Genomic DNA, 20,114 nt, shown 5'->3' with positions numbered 1-20,114 from the left:
TACATGGTTGCAAATATGTTATTTCTCTTATCACTTTTTAGAAATGTAAATGATGTGGCAATCTTCAATTATTGTGGTTTACTGCTGTGAAGGTTTCTCTCTTCTTAACTTGGCGAAGAGTCTCCCCTTGACCACTACCTAATCCTTATCTCTTTGACCACCGCTAAAGGAATAAATTCATTGCCAAAAAAAAATGATATAAGCTCGCGAAGACTAACAGCCCCATTGAGGTCATATAAAATGAGCAACATCAACAATAACCATGTAAACCAACGCTAGATGTACATTACTCATCATGTGATTTACATTACCATTACTACCAACCATGTAAACCAACGCTAGATGTACATTACTCATCATGTGATTTACATTACCATTACTACCAACCATGTAAAGGTCATACAGATCAAATACGTATTGTAGATCAATACCACCAATCGGGTAAAAATCAAACGAATCAACACTAACCATGAAAAATAGCCGAAGTACATGTAGAGGGTACATAAATTAATTAACAACCACATTGACCACGTAAAATAACCCACAATTAACACCTAAATATGCACAAGGTGAGTCTGTTGACAAGTTGCCATGAAACTTCAACGATAAAAACAGCACATGTGCACATGGTTGTCCATAGTTGCAATGGAGAAGACGGTCTCTAGGGCTTAAAATATGTGGCATTGTCGAATGCACGAGATAGAGACAAGGTGGGTTAAATGAGTGGTGTGGTCGTAGACAAGACTAGGGCACGCAGTCCACACAAGGGCGAGGAAAGCACACGAGAGTTGGGGTTTTCTTTTTTGCTTCAACTGCATGAGCGCAATGGTTGTGGTGGGAAGGTGGGTGTATTTAGCGCACGCTTCGCCACACGTAGGCGAGTCTTTTTTTTGCCCCGCAAGGGGAAAGGGAGGGAGTACTTACAAAAACAAAAAGATTTTTTTTTTGGTTTTAATTTTTTAATGAAAAAGGACGAAAGATAAATTAGAAAATTAAAAGGCAACAACTAAGGGGAAAAGAAAGAAAATAGAGGGAGAAATGTTGTTTTTTTTATAATTAAATAAAAGGATGTAGGAGAGACAACATGCAGTGTAAATGGAAGCTTGTGTGCATGCAAGGTCAAGAGCGTACTAATGTGTAAAGGTGTCTTCACACGCAAGGGGTGTAAGTGTGTATGTATGTGCAGATATACGATGTTAGTGGGCGTAGTACATGTGCATGTGCAAAAAGGTGGATCAAGGTGCATGTGTGTGGAGGTTAGTGTGCACGTGCATGCGAATGTGATGTGTGCACGCATGTGCAAACATGTGTACGAACTTGTTTTCGTGCAAGTGTACGGATCACGCATGCGAGTGAGTGTGGGATAGTGGTACGCGTGCAAGCGTGCGTGCATACAAATGGATGTGTGCAAGCACAGGCGATGCAAAGGTGTGTGCATGCTTGTGCACGAGGGTGTTTGCACACACACAAATGTAAGTAATAACATGAATGTGTTGTAGCTACATGCAAATGTGTAATTGTGCGAATGTGCGTACAAATGGATGTGTGCAAGCACGGGCGATGCAAAGGTGTGTGCATGCTTGTGTTTGCACACACACAAATGTAAGTAATAACATGAATGTGTTGTAGCTACATGCAAATGTGTAATTGTGCGAATGTGCGTACACTCGCAACTATGAGTGCATAAGAAGTGCATGTGTGCAATATGCAAAGAGGTGAATGTGTGTGTGCGTGCATGTGCAAGTGTATGGGATGCATGCGAGAATGTGTATGCGAAACTCAGTGATGAGAATGTACATGCACGTGCTCTTTCAAGTGTATAGGGCACACACGGGAATGTGTGTATATAGACCTCTATGGGAGTGGTGTGTGTGCACAAACAAGAGAAATATAAGGGATCATGCATGCAAGTGGAGTGTGTGCACAAGTGGTTTATGCTCGTGCACGTGCATGGGTGGACAAGTATCCAAGGGTAATTATGTATGCACACGGATGGGTGAATGGTGCCCCTACACATGCGATTGCATGTACGCATGCTAGTGTAATGTGCAAAGGTGGAGTGCACGTGCAACCATAATATGTAAAGAGGTGGGTGCATGTGCGAGTGACCAAATATGCACATACGGAGGTGCAAGTGTGTACTTGCACGCGTGAAAATGTGATAAAAGATTGGGTGCACGCACGTCGAAATGTGTGGGCACAAAAAGCAACTGTGAATGTTTTTAGAAATTTTTTTATGGATCTTGATATGTTTTTGAAAAAAAGTTAGCAATTCTTGATATGACTTTTATCATTCTTAGTATGAAGGTCGTGACTATACACTTGAGCAGGAGGAGATATCTTACATATGTACACATGGGGTAGGGTCCGATCTTCTACCAATTCAACAATGCATGAACAAATTATGAAAAAACATGAACAAAAATCAACAATCTCGCTCTAATTCAACCTAATGGAGTTCAAAGCTCATATTTTGGAAGTAGATTTCACTCCTAATCACAATTACTAAGCTAATTCTTGGACCAAAGCAAATAAAATCTGTCTCTCTCCGACTTCAATCATATACAAATGACCAAAAAAACTAAGGTTTTTCTCTACCAATAAATGATTTAGAATGCCTTGATGCAAAATAAAACTTCAACTCAAAATCAAATACAACAAACAAACACATCTAATGGCTCCAAAACGTATATTTTTCAGAGCGTGACTCATAATCAACACCGAGTAATATATGGTGATCCCAATAGCTTGGAATGGACGGAAAAACGTAACTAATCAGTTCCCGACAACACCGCCAAATATTTTCAAGTCAAGAGCTTACCTTAGCCTTGTCGAAGCTTGTGTCGTGGGATCTTACCTTCGAGCTGCAAATGCAACTTCCCTTGTGGGTGCACCATTGCATCCTCACTCTGTTTGTCACACTAGAATACTCCTTACCAAAGGAATGAAGGGAGAGATCTCAATACCTAGATGGAGATAAGAAGAGAGGTCCTTCGCGATGGTTCTCTCACAAAAAGCAAGGGAAGAAGAAGCTAATCGAAGAGAAACGCATAATCAAACCTATTTATACATACATCCATCTACTAGCAAGCATGAATTCAAAAGCATAAGTAAGCAAGAAGAGGGAAGAAGGAGAGCTCACAAGACTACTATAAGGGAATGATTATGTATTTCTTATTGTTGAAAATGACTTATATACAAATGACTAGTTTTCAGACTAGCCCGACTAAAATTAAAAGTAGTCCGATCTTTATTACGAGTCTTAAGTAACTATGTACACTAAGTTCGTATACTTTCCATATTTAACACTATGGTAAGACTGCTTTATATGTTCTAGTGCTCTCTTACAAAAGTTAAGTGTTCGTTCTTGCATGGGTAAGATAGCAAAGCACATTACAATAGGTTGTGCGGTCGAAACCATGTTAACCAATAGAATGGTTAACAAAAGCTCGAGCAAGAACATCCCTACGCAATGCTCGTCTGAAAAGTCAATGATCCTGAAAAGTGGGCCAAAACCCTCATAGAACATACGGTGCAACCTTACGCATCTCATAGTATAGTAGGTAGTGACATATGTAATGTTCCTCTATCTCGGCCTGTGTGTGGCATAATTGGCAAATCCTCTCCTTCCTATGTCTCTATATGAGCTCCCCGGCTGGAAGACACAACCAACTCTCCCAATCGCCACTCTTAAGAAGTGGGATAAAGCTCATATATGGCGAAACACAATCCGCATGGCAAGGGACATGTGAACACTTACGAAGCCAGACTGCTAAATGAATACATCCTCAGTGAGCACGAGGAAGTGATCTCTATGAAAGTGCATCTTTAGTGGGAGCTCCAAAGGTGTAATCCATGTGCAGTGGGTATAGAGGTTGAGAAGATCTAATCGAGTAAGCCGATCGGTGTCTTCATTCAGAGAACCAAGTGGAAACTTGAGAATACCATATTCTAGGGTGCCCTCAAGTGCTAGTTGTCTCAAGAACTCCAAGCCTCGGTACCTACGGGAATCCATGTAACTAATGCGATGGAGGTATGTGAGTGTCTAGAAGAGTGCATGTACTACCATCGAGGCTGTAGCAAACTCTGCTTGGCGTGCGACTAATGGTTTGTTGTGGATCATGCGAGAGAAATCATGACTTGGGGCCTCTCGATTTGGTATGCCAATCCTCATTAGACAAATCTGGCCCCTAAAAGACTGCTTCATACATCAAGTCTAGTGTGGCAAGGGTGTCAAATAGCCAACCCTTCATCATGGGCTCTTGGAAATGTGCCTGGAAGCACCACCGCTCAAGTAAGCTCACGGTTGCATATCCTCGTGTCAATCTGGCATTTTCTAAGGGAAGCATGGTGAAGCATGGGTCACTCAAAGTGGCACGAAGGTAGACATGACAATCTCCACAAGGTCCCCTCTTTATGTGAAGCTAAATCTAGATGTGAAGGCGCGGGAGGTATTGAAGACCATTACCAAGGTTCACAGTGAGGTCCCGCTAAGTGCACAAATCTCCTCAGTTGAATTTGAAAGGAGGAGGATGCCATCTACATAAAGTTAGTATGAAGATCGATATATCTATCAATGTGGGACTAGTCCCACCTATTTGTCAATGAAGCTCGAGATCTCATCAATTTAGAGGCCAAAAATAGTGGGCGAGAAAGAGAGAGAAAGAGGAGAACATATAAAGAGAAAGAGAGCGAGAGAAACAAGGTGAGAGTGTGTATGAAGACCTCAAAGAGAGAGAGAGAGAGAGAGAGAGTGACAGAGAGTGCACATGAAGACCTCCCTCAAGCAGAGAACCAAGAAGAGAACGAAAAAAGGAAGCACAATGCAACAAAAACCTAAGAATTAACCGAGCTTTGTATCTCTCCCCAAGGAACAAAACATACCTACAACCATGCTAATCAAACGAGATAGAGATGGCTAGAGGTCACTACAAAGCCACATCCCACGATTGGCATCGTCAACAAGCCACCCATCTCTCGCAATTTACTAACATTTTGCTATATTGGGTGTCCCTAAATTCTTCCATTCTTATGGAAATTCTAACATCAATTCACACCCGCCTTATCGACTATCCTCCCTACACATCAATACTCAATTTCGTATCTCAAACCGTGTAAGAGTCAAACAAATAAGTATCGAAGAAAGCAGCGTGTTGGAGTTTTCACCGAAATAAGCTTCTACACAACCCCACCTTTTGCCCAATGCCAATGCAATGTACTACGATTTTCACCGAAAGAAGCTTCTACACGAGCCTACCTTTTGCCCAATGCCAATGCACAACACTTGAAATATACACACGAGTTTTGTATCTAGTAGACATATCAATAGACACTAATATCTACCAACATTAAGCCTCTTCATCGACAGTCATCCAAGTACATTTGTAGATTCGGGAGACCATGGCGAGTACAAGCGTGACCCATGGTACAACCCATCGCTCGGACCTTCCTCAAATCATGGACCATCCACGTCTCCATCCCGATAACTTCTTCACCATTAACTTGGACGACACGAGAAGTAATCACCATAAGGAAAGGAGGATATATTAACCACTCTATAGGTTAACATGGTTTCATGTTAACCTATCGTACGACACTTTGTTATCTTAACGATAAAAAAATGCACTTATCTTTTGTAAGGCAACACTGGAATAAAGTGACCTTACCTTGTGATTAACAACAACTAGGAAAATTCTAAGGACTACCTGTACATACTAAAGACTAGTAATAAAGGGGTCGGCTCAGTTTTTAGTTTGGCCGACCTCTTGTGAAAACTTTAATTGTGTATGTCATTTTTTACAATAAGCAATATACAAGAAATCCCTTGCAATAGTTCTACTATTGAGCTCTTCTTTCACTCTTCTTGCTTGCATGTATGCTATTAAATCTTACATGTTTGAAGGATGCTTCGTAGATAGGATTGCAATAGCCAAAGATCCAACAGGACTGCTGAATGATCTTCAATCGACAAACCGATGCTAAGCATAGGGATTGATCAAAGTTCTAAAATTTTTTCTACTAGCATCCTCCATAATGCATGGCTTCTGATAACTAGAGAAGTCATTAGAACTCTTCTTCGAGTAACAAATTCAATTGTTGCATCCAAAAATTCTGATATGCAGTTTGTCTGTCCGCCTTACCAGTGTGTCCTTGTAAGCTTCTCTTCAAAAGTCTCTTATGTTGCATCCCAAGGTTCCCCTTACTTGCTAGTGGCATGTTGCACATAACATCAGGTTTTTGTATGTGACCAGCTTCTGAACTCTCCAAGGAGAAAGTAACACAAGCATGTGAAATGTACTACATGCTGAAAAGGAAGGATTAATCATTAATGCAATACCTGACAAAAAAGTGCTTGGAGGCTTAAGTGAAACCTCATTAAGACCCTTTTATGAACACTTCCCACTCTCCTACCTACCCAAATTAGTAGTTCGTCACTCCACATGGTCATTAAAAATGGCATGAGCTTGTTCTAAGTCCATCTTTTAAAAAAAAGGCATGATCTTGGAATCATATGAGTGCATGAGGTAGGAACATGCCTCCACACATAACCCTCATGAATAAGGTAAAGACGATTGTCCTTTGCTCCGCCTGTAACATCGTAAAGACAACTGCCTGTAACATCATTTTGAAAATACTGTACCATGAACTCTTAGAATTCATTGTGCTACTTTAGACATATATGTTAAGGTACACTCACAGGTTCGCATCATACAGAGGAAGACACATCTTTGTATTTACCCATGTCACAATGAAGTCTAAGGCCTGGTACGGATGGCAGTTATGAATGCCCAGATGTGATTAGGCCACCTTAGTGCTGTAAATCAAGCTGGTAGTCCAGCTCAGAAACGGGTTGGAGCATTCTGCAGATGGCATTTTGAGGACAGACCAGGTTCAATAATATACCCTAATAGCTGTCCTACCTGGCAAGATTTCGCGCCACTGCATGAATATCCATGTAACCGACCTTCACCTACCCACATCCTCTGTTTCCTCATCACTTCTCCCGCAATATGGCTGCATTAGACCTGGGGGTTGCTTGTGCACATGAATATGCACACCGCCCAGATGCCGTGTCCACCCATCCATCGGTGAACCAGGCCTAAGCACCTTTACTAAGGGCAGAAAATCAGAACCTGATATGTGACTAGTACCTTCCTATTCAGCTGTTTTAAAAAATCCTATGAGAGAACCTAGTAAGGTTATTCATTTCCATGTGTGGCTTTAATGCAGAGGCTGTGGACTAATACTCCACTTGAGCGCACTGAATGCAAGTCAAAATTGAAAAGAAGATGTCAAGTACTCAGACCAAGTGCTAATGCATCAAATAGTGGCTCATCTCTTACAAGTGGAATCGTTTTCATAATCTGCAGGTGTAAAGGTTGCACGTCTTTGGAATCTGAAATAACCACCGTATCCAACAATCAAGATTGGGAGGATCGATTTGAAAGTAGCTGCCATGTAGACTATAATCTGGGCAAAACATACAAAAACCCACACAAGTCACAAACCTTGTTCAAAGCTTCCACTTCGTTGCACACATATTGATGCATAATGGGTATCCGTGGGCTGAAGAAGCACAAACTGCCAACTATTGGAGTCTGTCTGCAATGAGTTGAGAATTTCTAGTCTTATAGAGAATGCCTGCAGGAATGCAAAAAGACCCATATTATATTTGTGTGTGTGTGTGCGCGCGCGCGTGCGCGCACGTACACGCACGTGTGCTCATACGCGTGTGTCAGTGTGTAGCACAATCATGCAAAACTAACAAACAAAACAAAAATGGTTACACACGTCTTTGGGTTCATAACATAACACGCTATCATTTGACCTGCTCATGGGCTTGTATTCCAGTCACGTACTCCAGAAAGTCAGGTGATGCAGATAGTTCCTCAAAATGGAAGGCGATATCTCTTAAAGTCGTTCCCGCAATACCTTTACCCAAGGCTTTTCCATACGATTCCTATTATCGAACTTTTCATGTTAGAGAGCTCTACAAAATGAGTTAGGTAAGGCCTAAGATACACCTATTTTTCCCCATTATTTAAAACATTGCACATAAAACCAACAAAAATGACTGCAATAAATAAAAGATACTTTCAGAGTCCAGAGCTGCAAAAAGTGATTCTTGCGTGTTTCAAGATTGTCAAGCTGCTCTAGCTTTAGTGCCTCCGTCTTAGAAAACTTGCGCCTAGCAAATGTTACCAAGTTCGTGTGTGTTTCTCGCTCCTTCTCTTCCACATCGATGCCCACCTAGAAGGCAAAAACAAAGAACAAGATTTAGCCCTACTGCAATGAAAAATGCTTTTACTGCTTACATATAATTTTTATGAACGGAACTGTTCTCTACGAATAGAACTTAAGTCTCACACCTATATAAATTAGTAAGAGCAATATGCAGAAAAGGATTTGCATTAGGCCAACTCAGAAGCAAGCAACTTGGACACAGGTATTTAGAGCAGAGAGGTTCCTAAGCACCTTCATGAAATAACCGACAAAAGAAGATGTCACCATTGACCAAGCACGTGCCAAGGAAATTTTTGTGACAAATTCAGGTCTCCATGTTGACTTGTTGCTCTTCTAATTGCATGAGATTTTTTTGAAATAATTGTACCATAGTCATACTCAAGGTGTTAGAGGCGTCAAAGGCGTTTGGTACGACGCGGGTATGGTACGCGCCTCGAAAGACTCGTATTTTTTAGAGATGTTAGAGGCGTCTGTTTTATATATATATATATATATATATATATATATATATATATATATATATATATATATATATATATATATATAGTGATAGATAGATATAATATATATAGTGAAAGTTGAGAGAGAGAGAGAGAGAGAGAGAGAGAGACTAGAGTGTGTATGTATGAGCCTTGAGGGAGGGAGAGAGAGGGTGTGTATGAAAGGGAGAGAGAGAGTGTGTGTGTGAAAGAAAGAAAGCTATATTAAACATCTACAAAAGGCCAAAATGACCTATAAGACCAAAATAGTCCATCATCATCATCTGGATACATCATCAAGATTCAAGGGTACAAAGTAAAATGAAATGAACCGGTGGAGTATAGAGAGAGCTCCAAAAGTGGTATAAAAAACATCATCATCCTAGTGTGTTTGAAGTTTGAACTTTGAACTTTGGGTCTTGAGAAAGGCTTAAGGGAGGGAGGGAGAGAATGAGGGAGAGAGAGAGTGTGTGTAAGAGGGGATGCCTTGGGCCCTTAAAGCCCCCGTCTAAAGACTCAAACTAGCTCCCCCAAAAAAAAAACACTTTTTTTTTTTGGGTGGACGTCTCGATCAGGCAGTTGTACGCCTCTAACCGTTAGAGGCGCGCCTCGTAACAACTATGGTCATACTACATTTACGAGCATTAATAAGAAGGCTCTTTAGTCATATTGTGTGAGGTGTGGCATGTGAGCCCAGTTTGACTTGTTAGATAAGGTCACTGTATTTGCAAACAGCTCATGCTCAGAGGAGAGAAACCTCATGTTACATGGGCTAACAAGATGCGTGATTAAGGTGTGCCATTAACCACTTTGGTGCGTTTAACTTCAATGTTGAAGAGAAGAGAGGAGAGGGATTATTCCAATCACCCAATTGGGTATGAATAAAGTGTTAGCAGTCATCTCCTGTCTGTATATTTACACCAGGGCCTCTGTTGTGGGTGGGCCCGCCCAATTTAGGTGTTTTCTCATTTTTCCCCACTCTCCCTATTTTTTTCCCTTGGTGTGGAGGGCTGTATGACTGCTTTGCTGCCCCCAGGCTCTCCCCTGTATGCTGGCTGACTATCCAGTGCTGGCCGACATTCAGTGGAGCCAAAGATAAATTGAAAGCACTTACCTTTTTACAGCAGTTTGATGCTGCTTTTTCTGGTGGGAATTACACAGAGTCCTCTAAGGTGAGGAAAGCTGCCACTTTTCTCAAGGGCAATGCATTGCAGTGGTGGTCTACTCTTCTTTTGCAGGACATAGCACCCACTACTTGGGTACAATTTAAACAGGTCTTCTCTTCTGTATGGCTCACATCTACATTTGAGGTGGATGTTATGACTGCATGGCACAAGTTGGATGCTTCAAAATGTGAAAATTTGGAAGATTATATAACAAGAAGTTTTGGGAAGCTTTACTCCCAGTGACTTCTTACCGTGCAGTGCCCTTGTCTGAGCAGATAGAGAAGTATTGTTGTGGGCTGCCCAAAGAGGTGCATGATTATTGTATCAAGACTCGAGTAACGAACATGTCACAGATGATAGAGAATGCTATGACAGCTGATGCGTTACTCACTGAAGGATCATCTGGGTTTAAAGGAAGTAAGAACTCGAGCAAGAAAGCTGAAAAATCTGGGCATGCTTCTCGTGATGCTAAAGGGTCTTCAGAGACGCGGTACAAGAAGTTGCCAATGCCCAAGAGAACTTCGAAGGAAAGACAGGCTTTGAGAGATGCTCGGAAATGTTTTTACTGTACTGAAGAGGGGCATATGTCGTTTAATTGTCCCAAGAGAAAGTCCCAAAAGGACTCTGACAATAAAGGAGAGCCCAAGTCAAAGAAACCAAAACCTTCTGCGGGATTAGTTCCTGATCTTGTGGGGGAACAGCCAGGTGGTGAAGAGACAGAGTTGTGCAGGGCATGGGGCAAAGTGAGAGATCAGAATGCCTTGATATTCTTTGACACAGGTGCTAGAGCCAACTTCATTTCACCAGATTTGGCTGGCCGATTGGGGATCCGCGCAAAGGAGATGGGGCCATTACATGAGGCTATCATGGCTTATCCAGGGTATGCAGAACCCGTTACTCCTATCATTTGCAGGGTTATGTGGACGGCGAAGAGTTTTTCATCATGCCTCTGGATGGCTGTGATGTTTTGTTGGGTATGCCATGGTGCCACAGAGTACATGCGGTGGTGAACACATACAATAGGAAAATCACTCTGACTCATAGAGGGAAAGAACATGTTTTGGATGTAAAACTCAAAGGGGAATCTGTTCCTATTGTATCCGCTTCGGCAATTTCATCAGTAATGAAAAAGCATCTTTCCGCGTACTTGATCTATGTAAAGGATGCACAAGATGATGAGTCTAAGTCTAATTTGTCTATGTTAGATAAGGACAGGACTGATTTCTTATGTGGGTTCCAAGATTGTTTTTCCGAGTCATTGCCAGGAGAACTTCCTCCTGAGAGGCCAGAAGATCATGCCATTTTTCTAATTCCTGGTAGTACTCCACCGAATAGACCGCCGTACCGTGTTAGTGCAGCCCAACAGGAAGAGATTATGAGTCAGGTGCAGGAGCTTTTGAATAAAGGGTTGATACAGCCTAGTTCATCACCCTTTTGCTCACCTGTACTCTTAGTGCAAAAGAAGGATGGTTCTTGGCGCATGTGTATTGATTACAAAGCGCTGAACAAGAACACCATCAAGATTTGATTCCCCATACCGAGGATCGATGACATTTTGGACGGCTTACAGGGCTCCACGGTCTTTAGTCGTATTGACTTGAAAAGCGGGTATCATCAGATACGTATAAGACCCGAGGATGTGCATAAGACAGCATTCCGAACCACGTTTGGGTTGTATGAGTTTTTGGTTATGCCCTTTGGTTTGACAAATGCACCTGCCACATTTAACAGAATGATGGACAGGATTTTCAGGCCTCATAGAGCGTTTGTGTCACATGCACTCTGCACTCAGTGCATGGTGACAAGATGGCTCATCATCAGAAGTGCAACATTTGTACAGTTTTAGAACCCAATAGGATGATATTTGTCGTACGCCGTGACCCCATTGTACATCCTCAATCCAGGATAAGTCAGGCACGAGCTACGTAGGTCATTCCTCAGCCTTAGTGGGTCAGTCAGTCAGTCAAGTCCCTTAACCCACTTGGAGAGAATCATTCATGCAAGTAGAGTCAGTAGAAGCCTTAGGGTTTGCATCAGAAAGCACTCTGCATCTTGCATAATATGCATACATATGCCTGTGCATCATTTAGAACATCCCCAAAGCCTTAGGGAATTTACTGGGATTTATCTGGTATTTTTTCCATATTTATTAGTATTTATTTATCATTATTTGCATTATTGGGCATTTATAAATATTAACTTTATTAAATGACCAACCTCCAGTTAGTATAAATAGGCTTGCCTAGAGCCTCTTTCCCTCATTCAGTCTTCATATCCTAGCGTGGGGGCATCCTTGGATGGTTAGATTGCGTTCCGGCACGACCACCGACTTCAGCATCATGTCTACAGGAGAGAGTACTCATCAGCCGGAAGACGTCTCCCCCGAAGGAGACCTTGTTCTTCCGCCTACAGCAGACACCATAGCTCTTCTTAGAGCTCAGAACCAGCTGCTCATGGAGCGTCTCCAACTCTTGGAGGCAGCAGCAGCACGTCTCTTTCAGATGGAACAACAAAGGAGAGAGGACGAGGCCCGGAGGAGAAGAGAAAAAGAAGAAAGACGGGACTATGAGGAAGCCCAACGCAGGATCGACGAAGACCGGTGTCAGGCTGAACTCACCGCTCGGGAACACCAACGTGAGCTTGATCGAGAACGTATGTTACTCGAACACCAACGGGAAAAGGAGGCCATACACTTGAGGTATCAGCAGCTCTCCTCAGTCTCCCCAATCATAGGTGTCACCAGCCAGCATCCCGCAGCAACATCAACCACCATCATTCGCAGTCAACCGAATTTCAACAAGTATGATGGTAAGTGTGATCATTCTTCAGTTAATCAATTTATTCATCAGTTTAATGCTCATTTTCCATTAGCTAAGATCACAGACCCACAAGACAAAGTCCACTTAGCGGCTCCCCATCTCACTGGTGAGGCAGTCACTTGGTGGCAGCATTGGTCTAGTATTCATACTGACCAGGCCACAGGTGTCACAGCCTTTGACTGGGACATCTTTGTCCATGACCTGAAGACCAGATTTCTCCCGCCCCAGTACATGACCGGTCTGAAAGACGAGTTCTATGGACTCAGACAGAACGGTTTCCCAGTGCTTCAGTTTTCCGGTAAGGGTATTACTTTAGCACAGCAATTAGGGTTATCTGAGCAAGCCAAGATGGAGCAATTCATTCGTGGATTGGACTCCAACATTCGGTTCACAGTTCGTAACTTTGAACCAAGTACATATGACCGGGCTCTGACTCTCGCTCAGAATGAAGAAATGAAGCTCAACGGGGGCAAGCCCAAGCAGACATCTCAGTCCAGTACCAAACCCAAGCAGCAGCAATCAGCTACACAGACAGGGAAAGGTAACGCATCTTCTAATGCTAAGAAGGACAGCAGTAATAGCTCCAGTTCAGGGGGTAAGAAGGATAAAGAACCTAAGAAAACCCCTGATGAAAAGGCTAAAGCAGGCATTACTGGAGGTTATCTTCCTCCAGAGGAGCAAAAGAAGTACCAGTCAAAAAATAGATGTTTTTTTTGTCACATTATAGGGCATGGTAAGAAGGATTGCCACAAATGGCAAGCGGCACAAGCTGCCAAAGCCCCTTCTACCACAGTTGCCACAACCTCCCCAGCTCCTCCAGTGTATGGGAGAGAGAATTAGGGTTAGGTTAAGAGTTCATGTGGGAGACATACACAGAGAAGCAAGGGAGAGAGAGAGAGAGAGTTGTGGGGATAAGTCAACTCATGAGGCATGAGTGTGTGACTCCCCTATCACACATCTATATTGCACTAGTACACATAGTGCACTTAGTACATTAAAAGTACTAAGTGTACTATGTACTATAACTTATGGGCTTGTACACACTATAAGGGTGGGCATAACACCTTTACCCCAACAACCTCCCACTTAAAGGCAAAGTGCCCTAAAGGAAAAGAAAAATCAGCATGTACATGATAATATACAAGGCCATATCAAGGCTGAAACTGGCCTCATCCAATGCCCATCAAGTGTCTGCAATGAGCAAACCGCTCCGGAGGCAAACTCTTCGTCAACAGATCAGCCGGGTTGTCATCCGTATGAATCTTAACAAGCTGAATTTGCTTGTTCTCTATCACCTCTCTGATGAAGTGATACTTCACATCCACATGCTTCGTCTTTGCATGAAAGACAGGGTTCTTTGCCAACTGGATGGCACTCTGACTGTCACAATTCAACAATGGAATATCCCCTGTATAGCCCAAATCAACCACTAACCGAGATAGCCATAATGCCTCCTTGCAAGCCTCAGTGGCTGCAATATACTCGGCCTCTATAGTAGATAAGGCAGTGCACTTCTGCATCCTGGATATCCATGACACAGCACCTCCTGTGAATGTAAATACATAACCGGTAGTAGACTTCCGGTTATCTGGATGACCGGCATAATCCGAATCCGTGTAACCATGCACTAATGCATCCTGTTTGCCAAAACAAATGCACAAATCCTGTGTGCCCTTCAGGTATCTCATGACACCTTTCACTGCTTCCCAATGCTTCTTGCCAGGGTTGGCCATGTATCTAGAAACCACTCCCACTGCAAATGCAATGTCCGGCCTAGTAGCAACCATGGCATACATGAGATTGCCACAAGCTGAGGCATACGGAATCTTGGCCATATCAGCCCTGTCTCTATCTGACTGTGGGCTGTCCATAGCACTGAGTTTCACATATGGAGGCAAAGGAGTACTAGCTTTCTTCCCGCCGTCCATATTGAACCTCTGCAAGACTTTGCCAATGTATTCCTTCTGAGACAAATACAGCACATGCTGATTTCTGTCCCGAAGTATCCGCATACCCAAGATGTGATTTGCATCACCCAAATCCTTCATATCAAAGGTTTGATGCAGCCTCTGCTTCAAGGTATCCATCTCCTTACGAGATTTCCCGGCAATCAACATATCATCAACAGACAAGATGAGGATCAATAGACTGCCATCCAAAGCTTTCTTGGTGTACAAGCAGTGATCTATGTCACTTCTCCTGAATTTCTGGGATTTCATGAATGTATCAAATTTATGATACCATTCCCTTGGTGCCTGTTTGAGCCCATAAAGACTCTTTTTCAGCTTGCATACAAGCTTCTCCTTTCCACTCACTGCATAACCCTCTGGCTGCTGCATATATATCTTCTCATGGAGATCACCGTGAAGAAAAGCAGTCTTCACATCCATCTGAATCAAGTCCAGATCATCATGCGCAACCAAAGCTAACACAGCTCTAAGTGTGGTCATTTTGACCACTGGAGAGAAGATCTCATCAAAGTCCACACCATATTCCTGTTTGAAGCCCTTAGCCACTAACCTGGCTTTGTATCTTGGCTTTGCATCTGGTGCAACTTTGAGCCTGTATACCCACTTGCATGGCAAAACCTTCTTGCCTGCAGGCAAATGCACCAACTTCCATGTACCATTTTTGTGCAGAGAATCCATCTCTGACTTCATGGCACGCTCCCATAGAGCCTTGTCTGCCCTCTGTAAAGCCTCCTTATAACATGAGGGCTCCCCACAGTCAGTGAGCATCAAGTAGTCAACCCCTGGAACAAACCTGTCAGGGGCTCTGGAGGGTCTTGTGGACCTCCGTACCCAATGACCATCATTTGCAGGTTGCTGTCCAGCCTGCATATCACCCATTGGTGGCTCCTGTTCCATGCCATAAGGCTGAAATATCATGCCCGGTATCTCCTCTAACTGTGGTATATCCATAGGGATATCTTCTGCCATCTCTGGCTGTCCATTTAGACCATTTTCAGCACCATTTAAGGGCTGGTTTTCCTGCTGTAATGGCTGATTTACAGCCCTTTGTTGTTGTCCATGATGTCCATCATCATCAAAGATGACTCTGCCAGGCTCCTTATACATGCATGTTTCATAAAAAATGACATCATTGCTGCGTATAATCTTTCTATTCATGGGATCCCAAAGTCTATACCCCATTTCACCTCTGTCACCATATCTTAGGAATATGCATTTGTGAGACTTAGGATCAAGTTTGGTGCGCATTTCCCTGCGTATGTGCACGTACGCAACGCAACCAAACACTCTCAAGTGCTTGTATGACGGAGGCTTCCCTGTCTATACTTCTTCTGGCACTTTCCCACCAAGCCTCGTGTTAGGTGACCTGTTTATAAGGTGAACGGTTGTCATAACAGCTTCAGCCCAAAAACCATGAGGTAATGCAGCATGTGACAACATAGAAAGGACCTTCTCCTGTATGGTCCTGTTCATCCTCTCTGCTGTCCCGTTTTGTGGAGGATCATAAGGAGTAGAGAGCTCCCTCTTGATGCCTTTAGCATCACAAAAGTCCTGAAACTGTTTGGACATATACTCTCCACCATTGTCGGAACGCAAAGCCTTCAGTGTTTTGCCAGTTTGATTCTCAACATGAGCAACAAACTTCTGAAACACTGAGAATGTATCACTCTTCAAACGAAGAGGATAGACCCACACCTTGCGTGTGGCATCATCTATAAAAGACACAAAATATTTTGCCCCTCCCAAAGAAAGCTGAGGCATCTCACATACATCTTTATGCACAAGCTCTAACTGAGCATCTTTCTATCCAAGAGCTTTCTTGTGGGGGCACTGTAGTTGCCTACCATATATACAATGCTCACAAAACTGAAAACTTGAAAACTTTAGAGAAGGCAAGTAACCCAAACGAGACAATTGCTCCATTCCTTTGACACTCATGTGTCCCAACCGGCTATGCCACAGAGAGATTTCCGGCAGCTCGGTTGCATTTACATTAGCATGGTGACAAACACCTGCATGCATAAAGTAAAGAGTGTCCACTTTAGAGCCTCTGGCAACAACCAGTGAGCCCTTACTAATTTTCCACTTTCCACTACCAAATGTGGTTAACATAATCAGCATCATCAAGCTGTCCAGTAGAAAGCAGATTCTTCTTGATCTTAGGCACATGCCTGACATCATGGAGCATAAGCTGTGAGCCATCTGAAAATACAAGCCTCACATCACCTTTGCCAAGAATCTTGCATGCATGGTTATCACCCAAATAAACCACTCCTTCATTGCCAGCAGTATACCTGACAAACAAGTCTCTGCAACCTGTGACATGAAAGGAGGCACCTGAATCAATGATCCATGAGTGCATACCATGACCACCTGTAAGAAGTGAATGGGCATCAAGTGAAGAAGTAAATAGGACCTCATCCTCGCTGCCACCTGCATGTGACACATTGATTTCTTCAATCTTGACTCCACTTTTGCCCTTTGGCTTTACATCTTTGGCTTCATCTTTCTCTTTGTCTTTGCCTTTTCTCTTTTCCTTTTGATCATTTTTCCATTTGTAGCATTGCTTTTTAATGTGTCCCTTCTTGCCACAATAATGGCATTCCAAATCCTTTTTGGAGCGAGACTTGCTCCTTCCCCGTTCTTGGCTTTTTCCCCTTTGCTGGGATCTCCCACGTGCATTCATTGCATTGGACTTTCCAACAGAGTTGTTTTTCCTGTTCATCTCTTCTTGAAGAAGAGCACCCTCAACATCTGCATATGACAGCATAGCATGCGAATTGCTAGTGGCTGTCTTGAATGTATCCCAACTCTCTAGCAAAGTGCATAACAGAAAAGTGGCTTTGAACTCATCGTCCATTGCCAACTTTTGATTAATGACCTGGCTGACAATACCATTAAACTCATTTAGATGGGCTGTCATAGACGCCCCTTCCTTCATCTGAAGACCTATGAGTTTCTTCAACCAATACACTTTGCTTGAGGCACTTTGTTGGGCATACAAGTCCTGCAATCTCTGCCACATTCCCCAAGCTGTCTTCTCTTCACGAATGCTGAAAAGTAAAGAGTCTGACACAGATAACATGATAGTAGATCTTGCCAGCTCATCCATATCTTCCCACTCTTCGGCCGTAAGAGAAGCGGGCATCACACCCCTTTCTTTGATAGGCTTGTGCTGCTTTTTCTGGAGCAACACATTGTAGCACTGGGTTTGCCAAATATCATAATTATGCGAGCCTTCAAGCTTCTTGATGTGAAGCAATGAAGAGCTCTCACCTGTGGTTGCCATAGCAAAATACAACCTGTCAATGCCTGACTCCCTGCAAGTGTGCAAACGCTGCACCAAAAGCACACAAAGTGCTCACTGTTGTTCTCCCAAGCTTTATCTCCCACTGCGGAAGCACAAATGCAACTTTTCTCCCACTTTATGTGATGAAATCACCAAAATCTGGTTGCTGCAGATTTAGGACAGCACCTTAAATGTGCTCTGTTGCCCTTCCAAAGTACTGTACAGCAGTACCAAGTGCTCACCAATGATGTACCAAACCTGTACCGGCAAGTACAGCAGCTGAAATTGAACCTTTTGGTCACTCAAAACAGTGTACAGCCATGCCAAAACTTGCACAAAGCTGTGCCAAATCTGTACCAGCAGGTACAATAGCAATAAATGCTCTCCTGGCTGTCCAAATGAGTGAAAATCAGACTTTTACAGTCCTGTACACTGCATACAACAGTCCCGAACAGAAATTGGGCAAAAGCCCCTTGACTGCAAGCTGATTTTTGAGGATTCAAGGCATAAATGTCTTGCCTGCTGCTTTGCCAAGCTCAACAAGCATACGAACTTGAAAAGCCCCTTGATTTAAGATCAATTTCTGATCATACGTGGTACATTGACGCACATGAAGGCATCCAAAGTGTTCACGATGCTTCCCCCTGGCCACATATACATCAAATACATGAAAGCCCCTTGATTTACAGGCACATTGAGTGCTTGTAAGGCATCAACACATTATCCACAGCATCAAATGCGATTGCCTGCATGCAAATCAACCAAATCGGCACAAAAGCCCCTTGATTTGCACTGCAATTTGCTGCAATTTTGCCCAAATGTGCGATTTTTCACATCATACAGCATGTATGAGTGCTTAATTGCACAATTACATCAAAAGCCCCAAATTTCGACATCCAATTTCGTGCAAATTGATCCTGATTGTGACCAATTTCCTGCAAATTGATCCTGATTGTGACCAATGTCACCCAATTTTGCCAATTTTGCTCAAAATTGAGCAATTGGGCACCTGTACCTGCTCAATTGATGATTGTACTTGCTCATTTGCAAATCCCAAAAAGAAATTGAGGAAAATACCTTGTAATTTCTGATTTTTTTTTTTGTTGCAGGAAAAGGGGGGTGTGCTGAATTTGGTGCTGCTGCAGAAATCTGATGCTCTATTCAGCCTCGGAAACCTTAGACCTTGCAGAGACAGAAGGCGGAGAAGCTCCAGCACCCAACATCAAGCTTTGGAAAACAACGGAGCCCAAGAAGCTCCTGCGGGGCTGCTGCTGCTGTTACTGTTGTAGAAGGTGAGGCCAGAAGGTGCAAGGCGATGGCTGCCCAACATACGTGGAGCGAACGAATTTGCCTGAGGAGAGATTCGCTGGTGCACGCACGAATTGTACTCCTCGCTCGCTTGCTCGCCTTCGCCTTCAACATGAGTCAACGTGAGCGCTAGCCTCCTCGCTGCCTCAGCCACGCTACGGGTCGCCTGATTGCTGCCTTGTAGCGCTACGAGCTCTATCCGCCTTGTGTTTCCGCCTGGTAGCAACACGTCGCCAGTTCGTTGACGTCTTCGCCTAGCGCTACTCGCCTAGGTGGCCGGCCGACTCCATATGCCCAGCAGCCTTCGCTCAACGCCTGGCGCTTCAGTTTCGCCTAGCGCCTTCTACACCCCGTGCGTGCTCTTGCTTTCTTCTCCAGTCGACTACTTCACAGTCAGTCGCTAACTGGTCTGTTGCAGCACAACGTCACTTCGCCTCTCTACTGAAGGAGAAAAGGCTGCCCTCGACTCCTTCTCTTTCCGCCCACACAGAGAAGCGAATAGTTCAACACACGCAGCAAATGAATTCCAGTTGAATTCCAGCGATGCAGCACTTGAGAACAAAACCCTAAAAACCAGGGCTCTGATACCAGTTGTGTGGGAGAATGAATTAGGGTTAGGTTAAGAGTTCATGTGGGAGACATACACAGAGAAGCAAGGGAGAGAGAGAGAGAGAGTTGTGGGGATAAGTCAACTCATGAGGCATGAGTGTGTGACTCCCCTATCACACATCTATATTGCACTAGTACACATAGTGCACTTAGTACATTAAAAGTACTAAGTGTACTATGTACTATAACTTATGGACTTGTACACACTATAAGGGTGGGCATAACGCCTT

General features: G+C 43.4%; 1 protein-coding gene across 1 annotated transcript in view; it reads right to left on the bottom strand.

The window, feature by feature from the left end:
• Positions 1-6,300: 6,300 nt before the first annotated feature.
• The window catches only part of LOC147604550 (uncharacterized), a 58,644-nt gene continuing 44,830 nt past the window's right edge, over positions 6,301-20,114 (bottom strand). The window contains exons 6-10 of the mRNA XM_086794576.1: positions 8,095-8,250; positions 7,829-7,960; positions 7,509-7,641; positions 7,344-7,396; positions 6,301-6,588 (exon numbers count right to left, since the gene is read on the bottom strand). Coding sequence (XP_086650702.1) covers positions 6,508-6,588; positions 7,344-7,396; positions 7,509-7,641; positions 7,829-7,960; positions 8,095-8,250 — 555 coding nt within the window. The 3' untranslated portion in view covers positions 6,301-6,507. The remainder of the gene's footprint in view (positions 6,589-7,343; positions 7,397-7,508; positions 7,642-7,828; positions 7,961-8,094; positions 8,251-20,114) is intronic.

The sequence above is a fragment of the Cibotium barometz genome, chromosome 61 (assembly GCF_041138505.1).
Source record: "Cibotium barometz isolate CiBa-2024 chromosome 61, ASM4113850v1, whole genome shotgun sequence".
Taxonomy (NCBI): Eukaryota; Viridiplantae; Streptophyta; class Polypodiopsida; order Cyatheales; family Cibotiaceae; genus Cibotium; species Cibotium barometz.
The sequence above is the reverse complement of the archived record's forward strand: the minus strand, read 5'-3'. Positions and strand labels throughout refer to the sequence as shown.